Raw genomic sequence first — 12,271 nt, 5'->3', positions numbered from 1 at the left:
ATTATGTAATGTACACAATACTTTGGCTATTGTGAATTTGAATAAAACTGACTAGCAATGGGTCATAGCTCTTTTATCTAAATAAGTTTCTAGTTATTATATCATAAACAGATTTTTATTATAACAAAATTGACTTTTCATGGTTCAGCACACAGTTTTATACTATATGAAAATCACCTAAGTGAATGTGGCCAGAAAACTCTCATCTATCTTTCTTTATTAGCTCACAATAGTACAGTCCTATATTGTATGTAGTATCAAATCTCTCTCTCTCTCTCTCTCTCTCTATATATATATATATGTATATATATATATATATATATACTGATGCAACTTTGCAAAACTAGTTCATTCCCTTAAAAGCAATTATTTCTGGGAATGTTATTGGTCCTAAGCAACAATCACAGCAGTGACTTAGGACTAAATGGAGGGGCTGGAGTGATAGCACAGCGGGTACGGCTTTTGCCTTGCACGCAGCCGACCTAGGTTCAATTCCCAGAATCCCATATACCCCTGAACACTGCCAGGAGTAATTCCTGAGTGCATGAGCCAGGAGTAACCCCTGTGCACTGCCGGGTGTGACCCAAAAAGAAAAAAAAAAGACTGCAGGGAGATTTTGCAATCCTCTTCTTCAACTTTGTTATGTATTATCGTTTTAATAGAAGTCCAGTACAGGTTATACAATAGCTTTGTGATGTCTTCAAAGTGTTGGACTCTAACTCCAATGTTCTAACTCTGATGTTTTAAGATATCATCTTGAAACAAGTTTTTCTCGTCTTTTCACACTTACATTTGCTCAGTGTCTTTCATGTTCAAATTACTGACCCTATTAATACTTCTTTCCTTTTATCAGTTTTCCCATAACCTCTCTTTTTATCACTAGAACTATTTTAGTGACACTTTTTTCTCTATTTCTTTTAACCAACAGTCAGTTTTACCATGACATTTGTGTTCCTAAAAATCACGAGATGTATAATTGCACAAGAAAACTTACAGGATTGTGGCCAGATCAGTAGTATGGTGGGTAGGGTACTTGCTTTGCATGCTCCCAACCAAAGTTTCAATGCCTAGCACACGAATGATTCCCTGAGCCTGCCAAGAGTGAGCCCTGAGCACAGAGCCAGGAGTAAGCCATAAGCACCACTGGTGTTACCCCAAAACCAAATAAAGAAACAAAAAATCATAGGACTAATGTGTTGGGAAAAGGAGTCGCAGTACATAAAATCACAGTACCAATATTAGAAAAAAGAAAGACAGTGGTAACAAAAGTGGCCGCTTTGTTTTATACTTGCTGAGTAGTTAAGAATTATAAAATTACAGATACAGAAGCATCATACAGGAATTAAGGTGTTTGCATTGCATACTGTCAAACCTAGTTTGGTTGGTCCCGATTAACACCTGAAGCTAATCTCAAGTCTAGAGCCAGGAATAGCTCTGAAGAATGCTGGATGTGGTCCATCCTCACCCCAAATTGGATAGTTGCTATAACTGTAACTCTTCCCTTGAAAAATTATAATTTACTCATGAAAAAGAAGCCAGAGGACTATGACCATGAGTATTGCAAAATGTTGGAAGGAGGTCTGTCTGAAATAAGAAAATAGGTAGAAAGAGACAATGAATAAAATCATATGTCAGAAACCAGATTTCTTCACCACAAAACTTCTCCAGTATAGTTAAGCTGTGTAGGATGTGCTTCTGAATACATAGGTCTCCATGACTTCTAGATGATCTCTTCAAAGAAAGGAAAAACCTGCTCAAAGTACTGAACCCTTTCTTCCTCTTCCTGTGGATTATGCATATTTGTGCCTTTCATGTTGCTAGCTGTATAGAAGTCAAGACTTTTTTGTGTTGCACTTTTGTTCTGGGTAGGTCAGATTCACAGCAGGAATAGCCTTCTTTGAAAGAAAAATATTGTGTAAGTACTTTCTCTTGTGTCATTGAAAGTATGTCTTGCAAATGTATAAAAGGGTCTTAAATAAAATAGGAAATATGTATGTATTTTTATTTTAATAATAATATACTGATTAATAAATATCACAGCCCTTATTCATAAAATATTTTATATAATTGTAATATGTGATTAGCTGCCATTTATTGTGTTTAATATATAACAATGTAGTGTTTTTCACTACCATATGTGTATACGGGTATATGTCAAATAGATGTTAATCTTTTTGAAAATTGCATGTCTATCTGTATTTTTAGTAAAATAAGGTTTTACAGAAAGTGTCTTCTAAAACTTTTTTTTAGAAATAGTTTTGAGTTTTTCTGCTCAAGTGAAATCCACATTGGTTTTATTTCTAACTTCATGAGTTTTAATTTAAAATGAAATGAATTTTATCTGACATTTCTCTTCTCTCTTTCTATAGCGTTTATCCAATGGTTCTATAGACTCAACTGATGAAACCAGTCAAATAGTTGAACTACAAGAATTGCTCGAAAAACAAAACTATGAAATGGCGCAAATGAAAGAACGGTTAGCAGCCCTTTCATCCCGAGTGGGAGAGGTGGAACAGGAAGCAGAGACAGCCAGGAAGGATCTCATTAAAACAGAAGAGATGAACACGAAATATCAAAGGGACATTAGGGAGGTATGTGATTCACAATAATTTTAGTCTCTGCTCCCTGAATGTTGCTTCTGAGATGTTTTTCCATAATTTTCCCTAATAGCATGTATTCCTTACATCTTCTCAAAATGCCATAATTTAGGATGCATTATATTACTTAAAAATGTCTCCAGTAAAGCAAAAAAAAAATTGATTTCATCAAACCTCTGTACAGTACAGAAAAAAATTTGGCATCATATCTGAATTAAGATCAAATTGTTCAACAGTTTTAATTAATATTTTAAAAAAGGGCTGTTAATTCTAAAAAAATCATTATAGGCGTGATAATGAATCTCCATGTTCTTAACATAGAGATATTACTTTTTTATTAAGGAGATATAAAAAATCAGACACTTTACAAAGGTATAACTACTTCACACTCAGTGTCCCAGACTTCTTTTTATTTTCCTGAATAATACAGTTACGTTTGAGCTTTCTCTTTCTCTCTTTCTCTTTGGGCATATGGTTTGCAATACAGGTACTGGGAGGGTATCCTGTTCATACCTTTACCTACTTTTAGCACTCAATTCTTATTAGAGTGATCATTTCCAACTATTATTGTAATAGTGGTCCCTTCTCTATCGTAACTGACCTCCCCGACCGCCATCACCTGTGGCATGCTTCCAACTTTGGGTCACTCCTCCTGGCCCTTGTTTCTACTCTCCTTGAGTATTAGACTCATGAAATGCTTTTTTTTTAGTGCCACAAATGTACTCTTTTTTTTTTTTGGCAGAAGTTTTTGAGGGACCAGAAAACTTTTCTGTTTTAGAATTTCCAGTGACACCTTGGGAAATGGTAATTATCTGATTTGTAAGTTCAAGACACATTTTTGGCAATACAGTTTGCAGTTAAAATTGAATTTTCTATATGAATCACTGACTTAATAAGTCAGCAACAAAGTCACACACAGTGACTCCTACAGGTTTAAGCTATGCCAGAAATTTATATCAGTCAATTACAAGAAGAAGAAGAAGAATTAATAATATAACCAGCTACTAATATTGAGAACATATTGTATATGTAAAAATAGGAAAAGCACTTAAAATATATCATAAGAAACACTATTATAATCTGCAACAATATTATTTATCTTATTTTAGCATCCCAATTCAAAGAAAAATTCATGTATAAAACTAAATATTATACATGATAACAGAAATAATACGAAAACTAGAAATTGTAGCAAGTATGTATTGCTGTATTACTCCAGGGCTCATGTTCAGAACAAGTAAGAGGATGACTTCATTAATGCTAGTAGCACTGCATTGTCATCCCATTGTTCACCGATTTGCTCAAGTGGGCACCAATAACGTCTCCATTTTGAGACTTGTTATTGCTTTTTGGCATATCAAATACGCCACAGGTAGTTTGCCAGGCTCTGTCGTGCGGGCAGGTGACTCTCAGTAGCTTGCCAAGCTGTCTGAGAGGGATGGAGGAATAGAACCCAGGTCAGCCACATGCAATGCAAATGTCTTACCTGCTGTGCTATTTCTCCAGCTGCATCAGCGCTAGTATGATCATTATTTACAAAATGTACATAAGTATAATAAGAATTTTCTCTTTGGTAACAAAATTAGCATTTAATTAGAATTCAAACCTATACAGAATTCTACATAGAATAAAATTGCAGAATATTGACAACCATACTATAAAATATCATATAAAGATAAAAATTCTGCCCTCATTAAAGCTAAAAAATTATGAAGTTTAAAAATTAAAATGTTTTGGGACTGGAGCAATAGCACAGCAGGTAGGGCATTTGCATTGCATATGACTGACCCAGGTTCGATTCCCAGCATCCCATATGGTCTCCGGAGCACTGCCAGGTGTAAATCCTGAGTGCATGAGCCAGGAGTAACCCCTGTACATTGCAGGGTGTGACCCAAAAAGCAAAAAAATAAAAATAAAAATAAATGTTTAAAAACTACTAAAAATAATTGTTTTTAACACAAGTAAAATCTATAATATGCATGTTATGTCTAAAAAGTTTTTTTTTTCTTTTGGGGGATCAAAACCCCCGGCCTACCCCCAGCTGTTTGCTTAAGAATGTCACCTGGTGATTTCTGGGGAAGCATATAGGGTGTCAGGAATTGAAAGATCAATCGTGTGGAAGGCAAACATTCTACCTGCTGAACTATTTCTCCTGCTCCTTAGAGAAGTTTTTGTGTATGATTTTTGCTTGCCAACTTCGTGTATTTTACCGCCTTCACAGTTAAAATTTTTATGAACATTAAATAAAGCCATGTTTATTTGTATCTTAAAGGGCAGTAGGAATAAGCTAGATAATAAAGACAACAAAACTTCTCTCTGCATGGAACTGAGATTGCAGAGTGACATGAGTTGACGTTATAAATTGCCTATAGACTAGGAGGTTAGAACAGGTTTCTTAAATTTTTCCCACTTCTGATCCTTTTTTGCCAATCAATTTTTATGCAACCCCAGGAATATAGAAATTTAAAATAGGTATAGAAGTCAAACATTTACTGATTAAAATCATAAATGTATTTTAAAACCAATTTTGTGACTCCCCCCCACCACATTCATTTTTGTGACCCCATATGGGGTTGTGGCCCAACAGTGTAAGAAGTTGGGACTTAGAAAAATAGTTGCCTTGGGGACTGTCAAGTTGTCAGCATGTCCATACGCACTCAAGTTAAGAATCCTTTACACTTTTTTTTTTGCTTTTCTTTGGGGGGGGGGGTCGCATCACACCGGCGATGCACAGGGGCTACTCCTGGCTCATGCACTTAGGAATTACTCCTGGCGGTTCTTGGGGGACCTTACGAGATGCTGGGAATCGAACCTGGGTCGGCCGCGTGTAAGGCAAACGCCCTACTTGCTGTGCTATCACTTCAGCCCCCCTTTGCACATTTTTTGATATTATTTGACTTTGAAATAGTGCGTGCACATAAAAAAACTAAAAATAACTAGAGCAACGTTATTCCTACCATAAAACCTGTTAGATTGTCCCTTTTTCACTACCCATCATCAAGCATATTCTTCCTCTGTGTTTTTTTGACTAGAGGATGAATCCACTTTCCATAGAAAAGCTACTATCATCATTAAACTCTCCTTTACCCTAATTGTCACTGAAGCCTAGACTACCATTTTCCTGGCAGTCTTTGTTGTTGGTTACTCCACACTGGTGTCCAGGAGATGATTCTAAAGGTCAGTTTGATTGCGTTGCCTTTTTTGGTTTGAATAATTTTATACACTTTTCTATCAATCTCTAGTCTAAAGTTTGAGCTGCAAAGGGAACCAAATATAGCTACATGACCTTACAATTACTCTAGACTTGGGTAAATTTTGTCCTGAATCTCACAAAATTTATGTGCAGCAAAATGATTTTATTCCATTTTTCCCCGATGGTGATATGCCCATTTTGTTATTTAAATTCACTTTTAATTGAAGTGTATGCAGCAAAGAAAATAATATTCAAAGTCATTTAGTCAGTTTGTGTGTGAATTTGATTCAGATTTACCTTTATGACCTCATGTTTTAACCATGTGTCGCTCTTACTTCTATGTGAAGGTGAAAATACTGATAATATTTTTACCCCTTATTTGAAAATAGCTTTGCAATGTAGAGCTGTTGCCACTGTTTGATCAAATCTATGACTTGAGAATTCATTTATAATTGTAAAATGGTATAATTTATCACCTGCTTTCTTCCTTGTATTCATTTATTTTATTTAGACATTGGGATTTAAGAGTTTTGCATACAGTGTTTATTTAGACATTGTGATTTAAGAGTTTTGCGTATACAGTGTGTAATACCAGTCCCATCACCAGTGTCCACTCCCTTCTACCAAAGACCCCAGCTTTTCCCCAGCCCTGTAAGAATAACACGACAGATATCAAGCAGTGTCAAAGTGCATTTCATCAAACTCTCAGTGAACAGAAGGCTTTTGGTCAATCCAAGGTGTAAGATTTCTGTGAGCTTAGTTGGGAAGACAAATTAAACTCATACCCTTCAACAAAAAGAGACACAAGTATTTATTTGAATAAAACAATTATTTTTATATCTTACTATTTTATTCATATAGTAGGGAAATACACTAACATATCTGGGAATCTGGTGTTAATATTTTATTATTTCAATTGTAGGCCATGGCACAGAAAGAAGATATGGAAGAAAGAATCACAACCCTTGAGAAGCGTTACCTAAGTGCTCAGAGAGAATCTACCTCCATACATGACATGAATGATAAATTAGAAAATGAGTTAGCAAACAAGGAGGCCATCCTACGGCAGGTTCAGTATCTTTGTCTTGTTCTAATTCTATCATTTGTGTTCTAGCCACAGTAAGAAAATATAAAGGTAGTAAGAGAGTTTATTGCTAGGCAATAATCATTCTCTATAAATTATAATCAAACTCACAATAACAGAATATTTTTCAGTATGCAGTTTACTTTTTTAGAAAGATAAATGAATTTCTTTAGAATTATAAAAATAATGGTGTATATTTCCTTTGAATTTGTACACGAGCCAAAAACTGCATTTAAAATTTGCATGTATTACCTGGCTGAAGTTTAGCCACTTTCTATGAAGTAAGCACAGTTTAATTATACTAAGCAGATTAGAAGTAGGCACCAGTGACTCATATGCCCAAAGAATGGCCTTGTTTTGTAAATTTGTCATCAAAACATAACGATACCCATTCATTTGATCATTATCTGTACATCTGCTTTCCTGTAAGAAGTTGAATAGTTGAGGCTGAAGCTGCATGATGCACATATCCTGAAATATCTACTATCTGGCCCTTGATTAAAAACTTTGCCAATCTGATCTCTGGAGCCTGGATTCTTAATAAAAATTCTAAAATTTTAATAGTTTACTACTATATGTGGTCTTAGTTGATATGTGTATTTCGTTCACCAAGTTTATGTTCATTATTTCGTACTTTGCTTACTATGTAAGAGTATTTTAATTTCTTATTAAAAGCACCGTGATTTACAGAGTTGTTCCTAGCTGAATTTTAGACATATAGTATTGCAGAACCAATCCCACCTCCAGTGTCAACTTCTCTCCACTAATGTTCCAAGTACTCCTCCTACATTCTACCTCCATCCTGCCTGACAAAACTACATTCAGTTGTTGAAGTTTGGGTCTCTTGATTTCAGCGTTATTGACTCTGTGATTTGGATATTTGGCTCTGTCATTTCTTACCACCTTTGTACCTTAATCCCCTACCCTTGCCCTTCTCATGTGTTTCTTCAGCCCCTCCTCCTCACTCTCCTTTGTCTTCCATCTACTCTGGGGCCAAAGTTGATCTGGACATCCTTTTAAAAATTGCACATGCATATTAAAGGAATATGTGTAAGTAATAACATGGAAACATGTGAACAGTTACTAATTTGCATGATAGGTGTGGAAATAATACCTTAGTAAAGAACAATTGACGTTCTTTACCAGAGATCTGGATGATAAGTGTTTGATATCTTGATTATGATTCTTTGCCTCTCTCTCCTTCTCTTTTTTCAGATGGAAGAAAAGAACAGGCAGTTGCAAGAACGTCTTGAGTTGGCTGAACAAAAGTTGCAGCAAACTATGAGAAAAGCTGAAACTTTACCTGAAGTAGAAGCTGAACTAGCTCAGAGAATTGCAGCCCTGACAAAGGTAATGAAATGAAACAATTGGCCAATTTAGGCATACTTTAGGAAATGATTATAAGTATTTTTTCTAGATTCTATGAAAAATAAATTTAATCTTGTCACATTGTTATATTTCACATTATATATGTTTTATTTGTGTTGACATTGGTGATAGGTATATAAATGTGATTTCCTTACACATTTGTAACTTAAACATTGACATAATATTTTGGTATTATCTATGATAATATTTGCACAGAAAAATAGTCACTCAATATAAATACACACTGATGGTATTTATATGTATCCATTAAATAATATTATTATAGACTTAAGAACAGTTTTATTATAGAAAAACAGAGACCATTTTAAGTAGCTGATTTCTTTCTATGCAAAATAATTTGTTAGAAGTTCAACTTACAGACATCTAAAATTTGAAACCATTAAATAGTCAGAAAGTGACCTTAATATTTGCAGTATTTCTCAGTCAATTGAAATACTAAAATCCTTGGAATAATAACTCCCTTATTATAGTGATTACATTCTGCAATCAGCAGCATACTTTATAATTTTGCATCAATTGTAATGACTACTTACAATTTTCAGTAAAATGGAAATGGACTTGCCTCAAAGTGGATATGTATAGCACTAAGATAAGATAAAAGTCTGTATTTGTCACTTCAGGCATGTCTAAATTTAACTACTTTTTAATTACATTTAGATGAAAAATAATTCTTCATACATGCTACGTATTCCAGACATCCCAAGAAATGAGAAAGATAGATATGTGAAGTGCAAGTTACATATCATGGAATTAAATCTATCAGATGATGTAGCACTATAAAAGCAGATGCATATTTGCTCCCTGAAACTTTAAATAACTTGAAGATAGCAGTAAATGGATAAAGAGTGGGCTAAATTAAGATAATCACATAGTGATCAGGAAAAATTGAAGGAAAGTAGAGTTGGTGAAAAAAGTATTGGAATAAGTGGTTGTCTATAAAATTAGTGAGTGTTTGAATAAAACAGTTTATTAGGGGCATGTTGATTCAATACAACACATAATTTACAGTAACCTCTGATAATTTCAGAAATTCCTGTGATAAATATAAATTCATCACATTTTTTGAAAATTGTTTAAATTATCCAAAATGTTCAACCATAGTACTATTTTTTGCAAATCCTTTTTATATTACTAGTATAAGCACATATATATACACTCTTAAATTTTCCATTGAAAAATATAGTAATCCATTTCATAATGGGTTATTGCTTAGCAATTTTATCAGGAGTTAAGGTTGAATAACAATTTTTGCATGTGTAAGATAATTGTCAGCAATAACCTATCAGAAAATCCCCTGAAAGCTACATAATTTTAAATTTCGTTCATATGCAAAAAGAGTAAAATATAGTTTATAATAATCTTAATTGAAATATGAGACAAAATTAAATATTTCTAAGACTAATTGATTTATAATTTAATAAAGATGTAATATTGGTCTAATTTTCTTTTGTATTCTTATAACTAATTTTATATACACATTCACTTTCACACCTAATATCATTTTCTACTAATTTCTACGTAATACTGCTGACTTTCCTTGTCCTCAATCCCTTCTGGTTTACTCATTTTTAATTAAAGTTTTATCCTTTAAAGTTTTAAAAAATGGAAGAATACATTCTGCTTCTTTCTACTTTCTTGTTTTACCTTCTCTTGTGGATAGTTCTGTATCAACACCATCATTTCAGATATATAGTTTTTAGGTTTTTTTTTTTTAACTTGTTCCTTGTATCTTCTGTGTGAAGATATCATTCTAAATTTTCTCCTTTTGTGTGGAGTATTTCGATAATTTTGGGAGATGCTTAGTTCATTTGTATGCCCCAATATAATTGCTACAACAATTTTGTACTTTTCCTTTGCCTCAATTCTCAAGACTTTAAGGGATGTTCTATACTAACTCCTTCATTCTTTTTAATTAAATAGAAGTTCATTCTCAATATATACTTTAAATATTTTTTCTACTGAATACCTTTTATTATTTAGTTTTTAGAAAATGCTTAGCTTAAACCTAGGTCCCCTTCTCATTTTTTATGATGTTCTTCAAAACTACTCAGATATTTACTTAGCATATATTATTGTATACCTTTTATTACATATCACTTATTTTCCTTTAAAATTGTTATTTCTTTAAATTTAATTGTCACTAATTTTCCAAACAGGTTTATGGTCTTCTCAAAATCATTTCTGACTTCAATTGATATCCTAATTTGTGCTTATTTGAAATTTCCTTTTATCACCACTGAAACCTTGCTTTGTTCAATATCCAATCAAGAAGTGCCACCAAAAGAAAACATTAGATTGCTTTTTATGAGACCTGTATTTACAATGGTTTAAATTGTAGTTTTCACAAAACTAAGATGAACATAAGTTATTAGTTGATTCAAATGAATTCTGTATTTATTTCAAAGTAATGACTGGATTCTTCATTTATAGATTCAGCATCTTTAAATACACAGATCATGTGTACTTTAACATACATACTCTGTATTTAAAGATAGCTGAGGGGCCAGAGTGATAGCACAGCGGGTAGGGCGTTTGCCTTGCAGGCGGCCGACCCGGGTTAAACCCCCGGCATTCCATATGGTCCCCCAAGCATCGCCAGGAGTAATTCCTGAGTGCAATGCCAGGAGTAACCCTGAGCATCACTGGGTGTGACCCCCCCCAAAAAAATAAAGATAGCTGAAGCTCATTTAAGGATTTAGAATGTCAGAGTCTTCACTAATGGTTAGGGAAAATTAAAATTTTTGTCTTTGGCAAATATGCACATGATTAAATAATAAAGTTGTGAGATCACAGTTCTATGAACTTATGGTCTCTACTTTAGTCAAAATTAATATCTTACTAGCAATGACATTAATTGAATTATATTAAGTATTCCATTCATTTTTATACTAATCAGAAGTTATAAGAAATAGCATGATAATTTAAATATGACAGATTCTTATTTAGTTTCTAACATGAATGTTCATAGTCTTTGGTTCATTAGTGTGTTTTCAGTACTTAGGATGAAAACAAGAAGGGCTTTTAAAGACCTTTGAAATGCTAAAGTGGTATTTTTAAGAAGATTGATTTGGAAATTAAGTGTTTGTGCTTGACTATCTTGAATCTGTTCCCTGATTAATTTTTAATACTTCTGTCTGTTAAAATATAGTTTTAAGATATTTTATACATGTTAATGTGTTAAATTACAATAGTACAAGATGTTTACCCTTTATTGTATTCCTACTTGTGTTTTAAGTTTAAAATGTTACTTTTGAAGAATTTTACGATGTTTAAGATTGTGGTAGCTTTGTCTCTTGCTTTTGCTTGGAAATTTGGGGAAATCAATTGATTTCTGTGATTTCTTATTTTTTCCCAAGTTTTGATATAATATTATAAGAAGAAAAATTTTAAAAGATTTGAATGTTCAACTATAATTTTCATACCACATTTAAAATGCTAAATCTTTAACAAATTAAAATGAAATTTACCACATAAAATAGCACATATGCATGCGAACCAATCCACGAATAGGTTACTATTTCTTTTCAGGTACAGCTTGACATATTGATGTTATCTTATAGTTACAGAAAGTAAGTTTCACTGTTTAGAATGAATTTATGAAATGTAAAACAATATGCTCCAGAGTTGAATTTAATAGTCCTGATATAAGGTACTTTTCTAATTGTAATTGTCTTTTACTTTTTATTTATGAAATTTGTGAAAAACATGCATCCTTATGTCATATTACTAAAATGTTTGTGTAAATTCACATGTAATCTGTTTATAACATACTAATACAATTAATCTGTGCAAAAAGTACTAATTCAGCTATCAGCAACGTCACATGTGTTTAACACTTTGTATTGCGGTATCCTTGGAATCACCTCCAAGACACCTAACGAAACTAACCTTGGCTCCAGGCAAATATTAAGTTTACAAAGGCGAGGCTCTACACTGCCTATTCACTGTAGGACACAATTTTGTTTCCATAGCAACCAGTCAATGCAGAAACACTTTTGAAACAGTCCC

The 12,271-nt window shown here is 33.2% G+C and overlaps 1 protein-coding gene across 21 annotated transcripts in view; it reads left to right on the top strand.

The window, feature by feature from the left end:
• The window catches only part of PPFIA2 (PTPRF interacting protein alpha 2), a 469,663-nt gene that overhangs the window by 359,796 nt on the left and 97,596 nt on the right, over window positions 1–12,271 (top strand). For all 21 annotated transcript variants that reach the window (XM_055118486.1, XM_055118484.1, XM_055118483.1 and 18 more), the window contains 3 exons: window positions 2,370–2,591; window positions 6,713–6,859; window positions 8,090–8,224. In XM_055118486.1, the coding sequence (XP_054974461.1) occupies window positions 2,370–2,591; window positions 6,713–6,859; window positions 8,090–8,224 (504 nt within the window). The remainder of the gene's footprint in view (window positions 1–2,369; window positions 2,592–6,712; window positions 6,860–8,089; window positions 8,225–12,271) is intronic.

The sequence above is a fragment of the Sorex araneus genome, chromosome 10, assembly GCF_027595985.1.
Source record: "Sorex araneus isolate mSorAra2 chromosome 10, mSorAra2.pri, whole genome shotgun sequence".
Taxonomy (NCBI): domain Eukaryota; kingdom Metazoa; phylum Chordata; class Mammalia; order Eulipotyphla; family Soricidae; genus Sorex; species Sorex araneus.
This window is presented reverse-complemented; position numbering and strand designations above follow the sequence as displayed.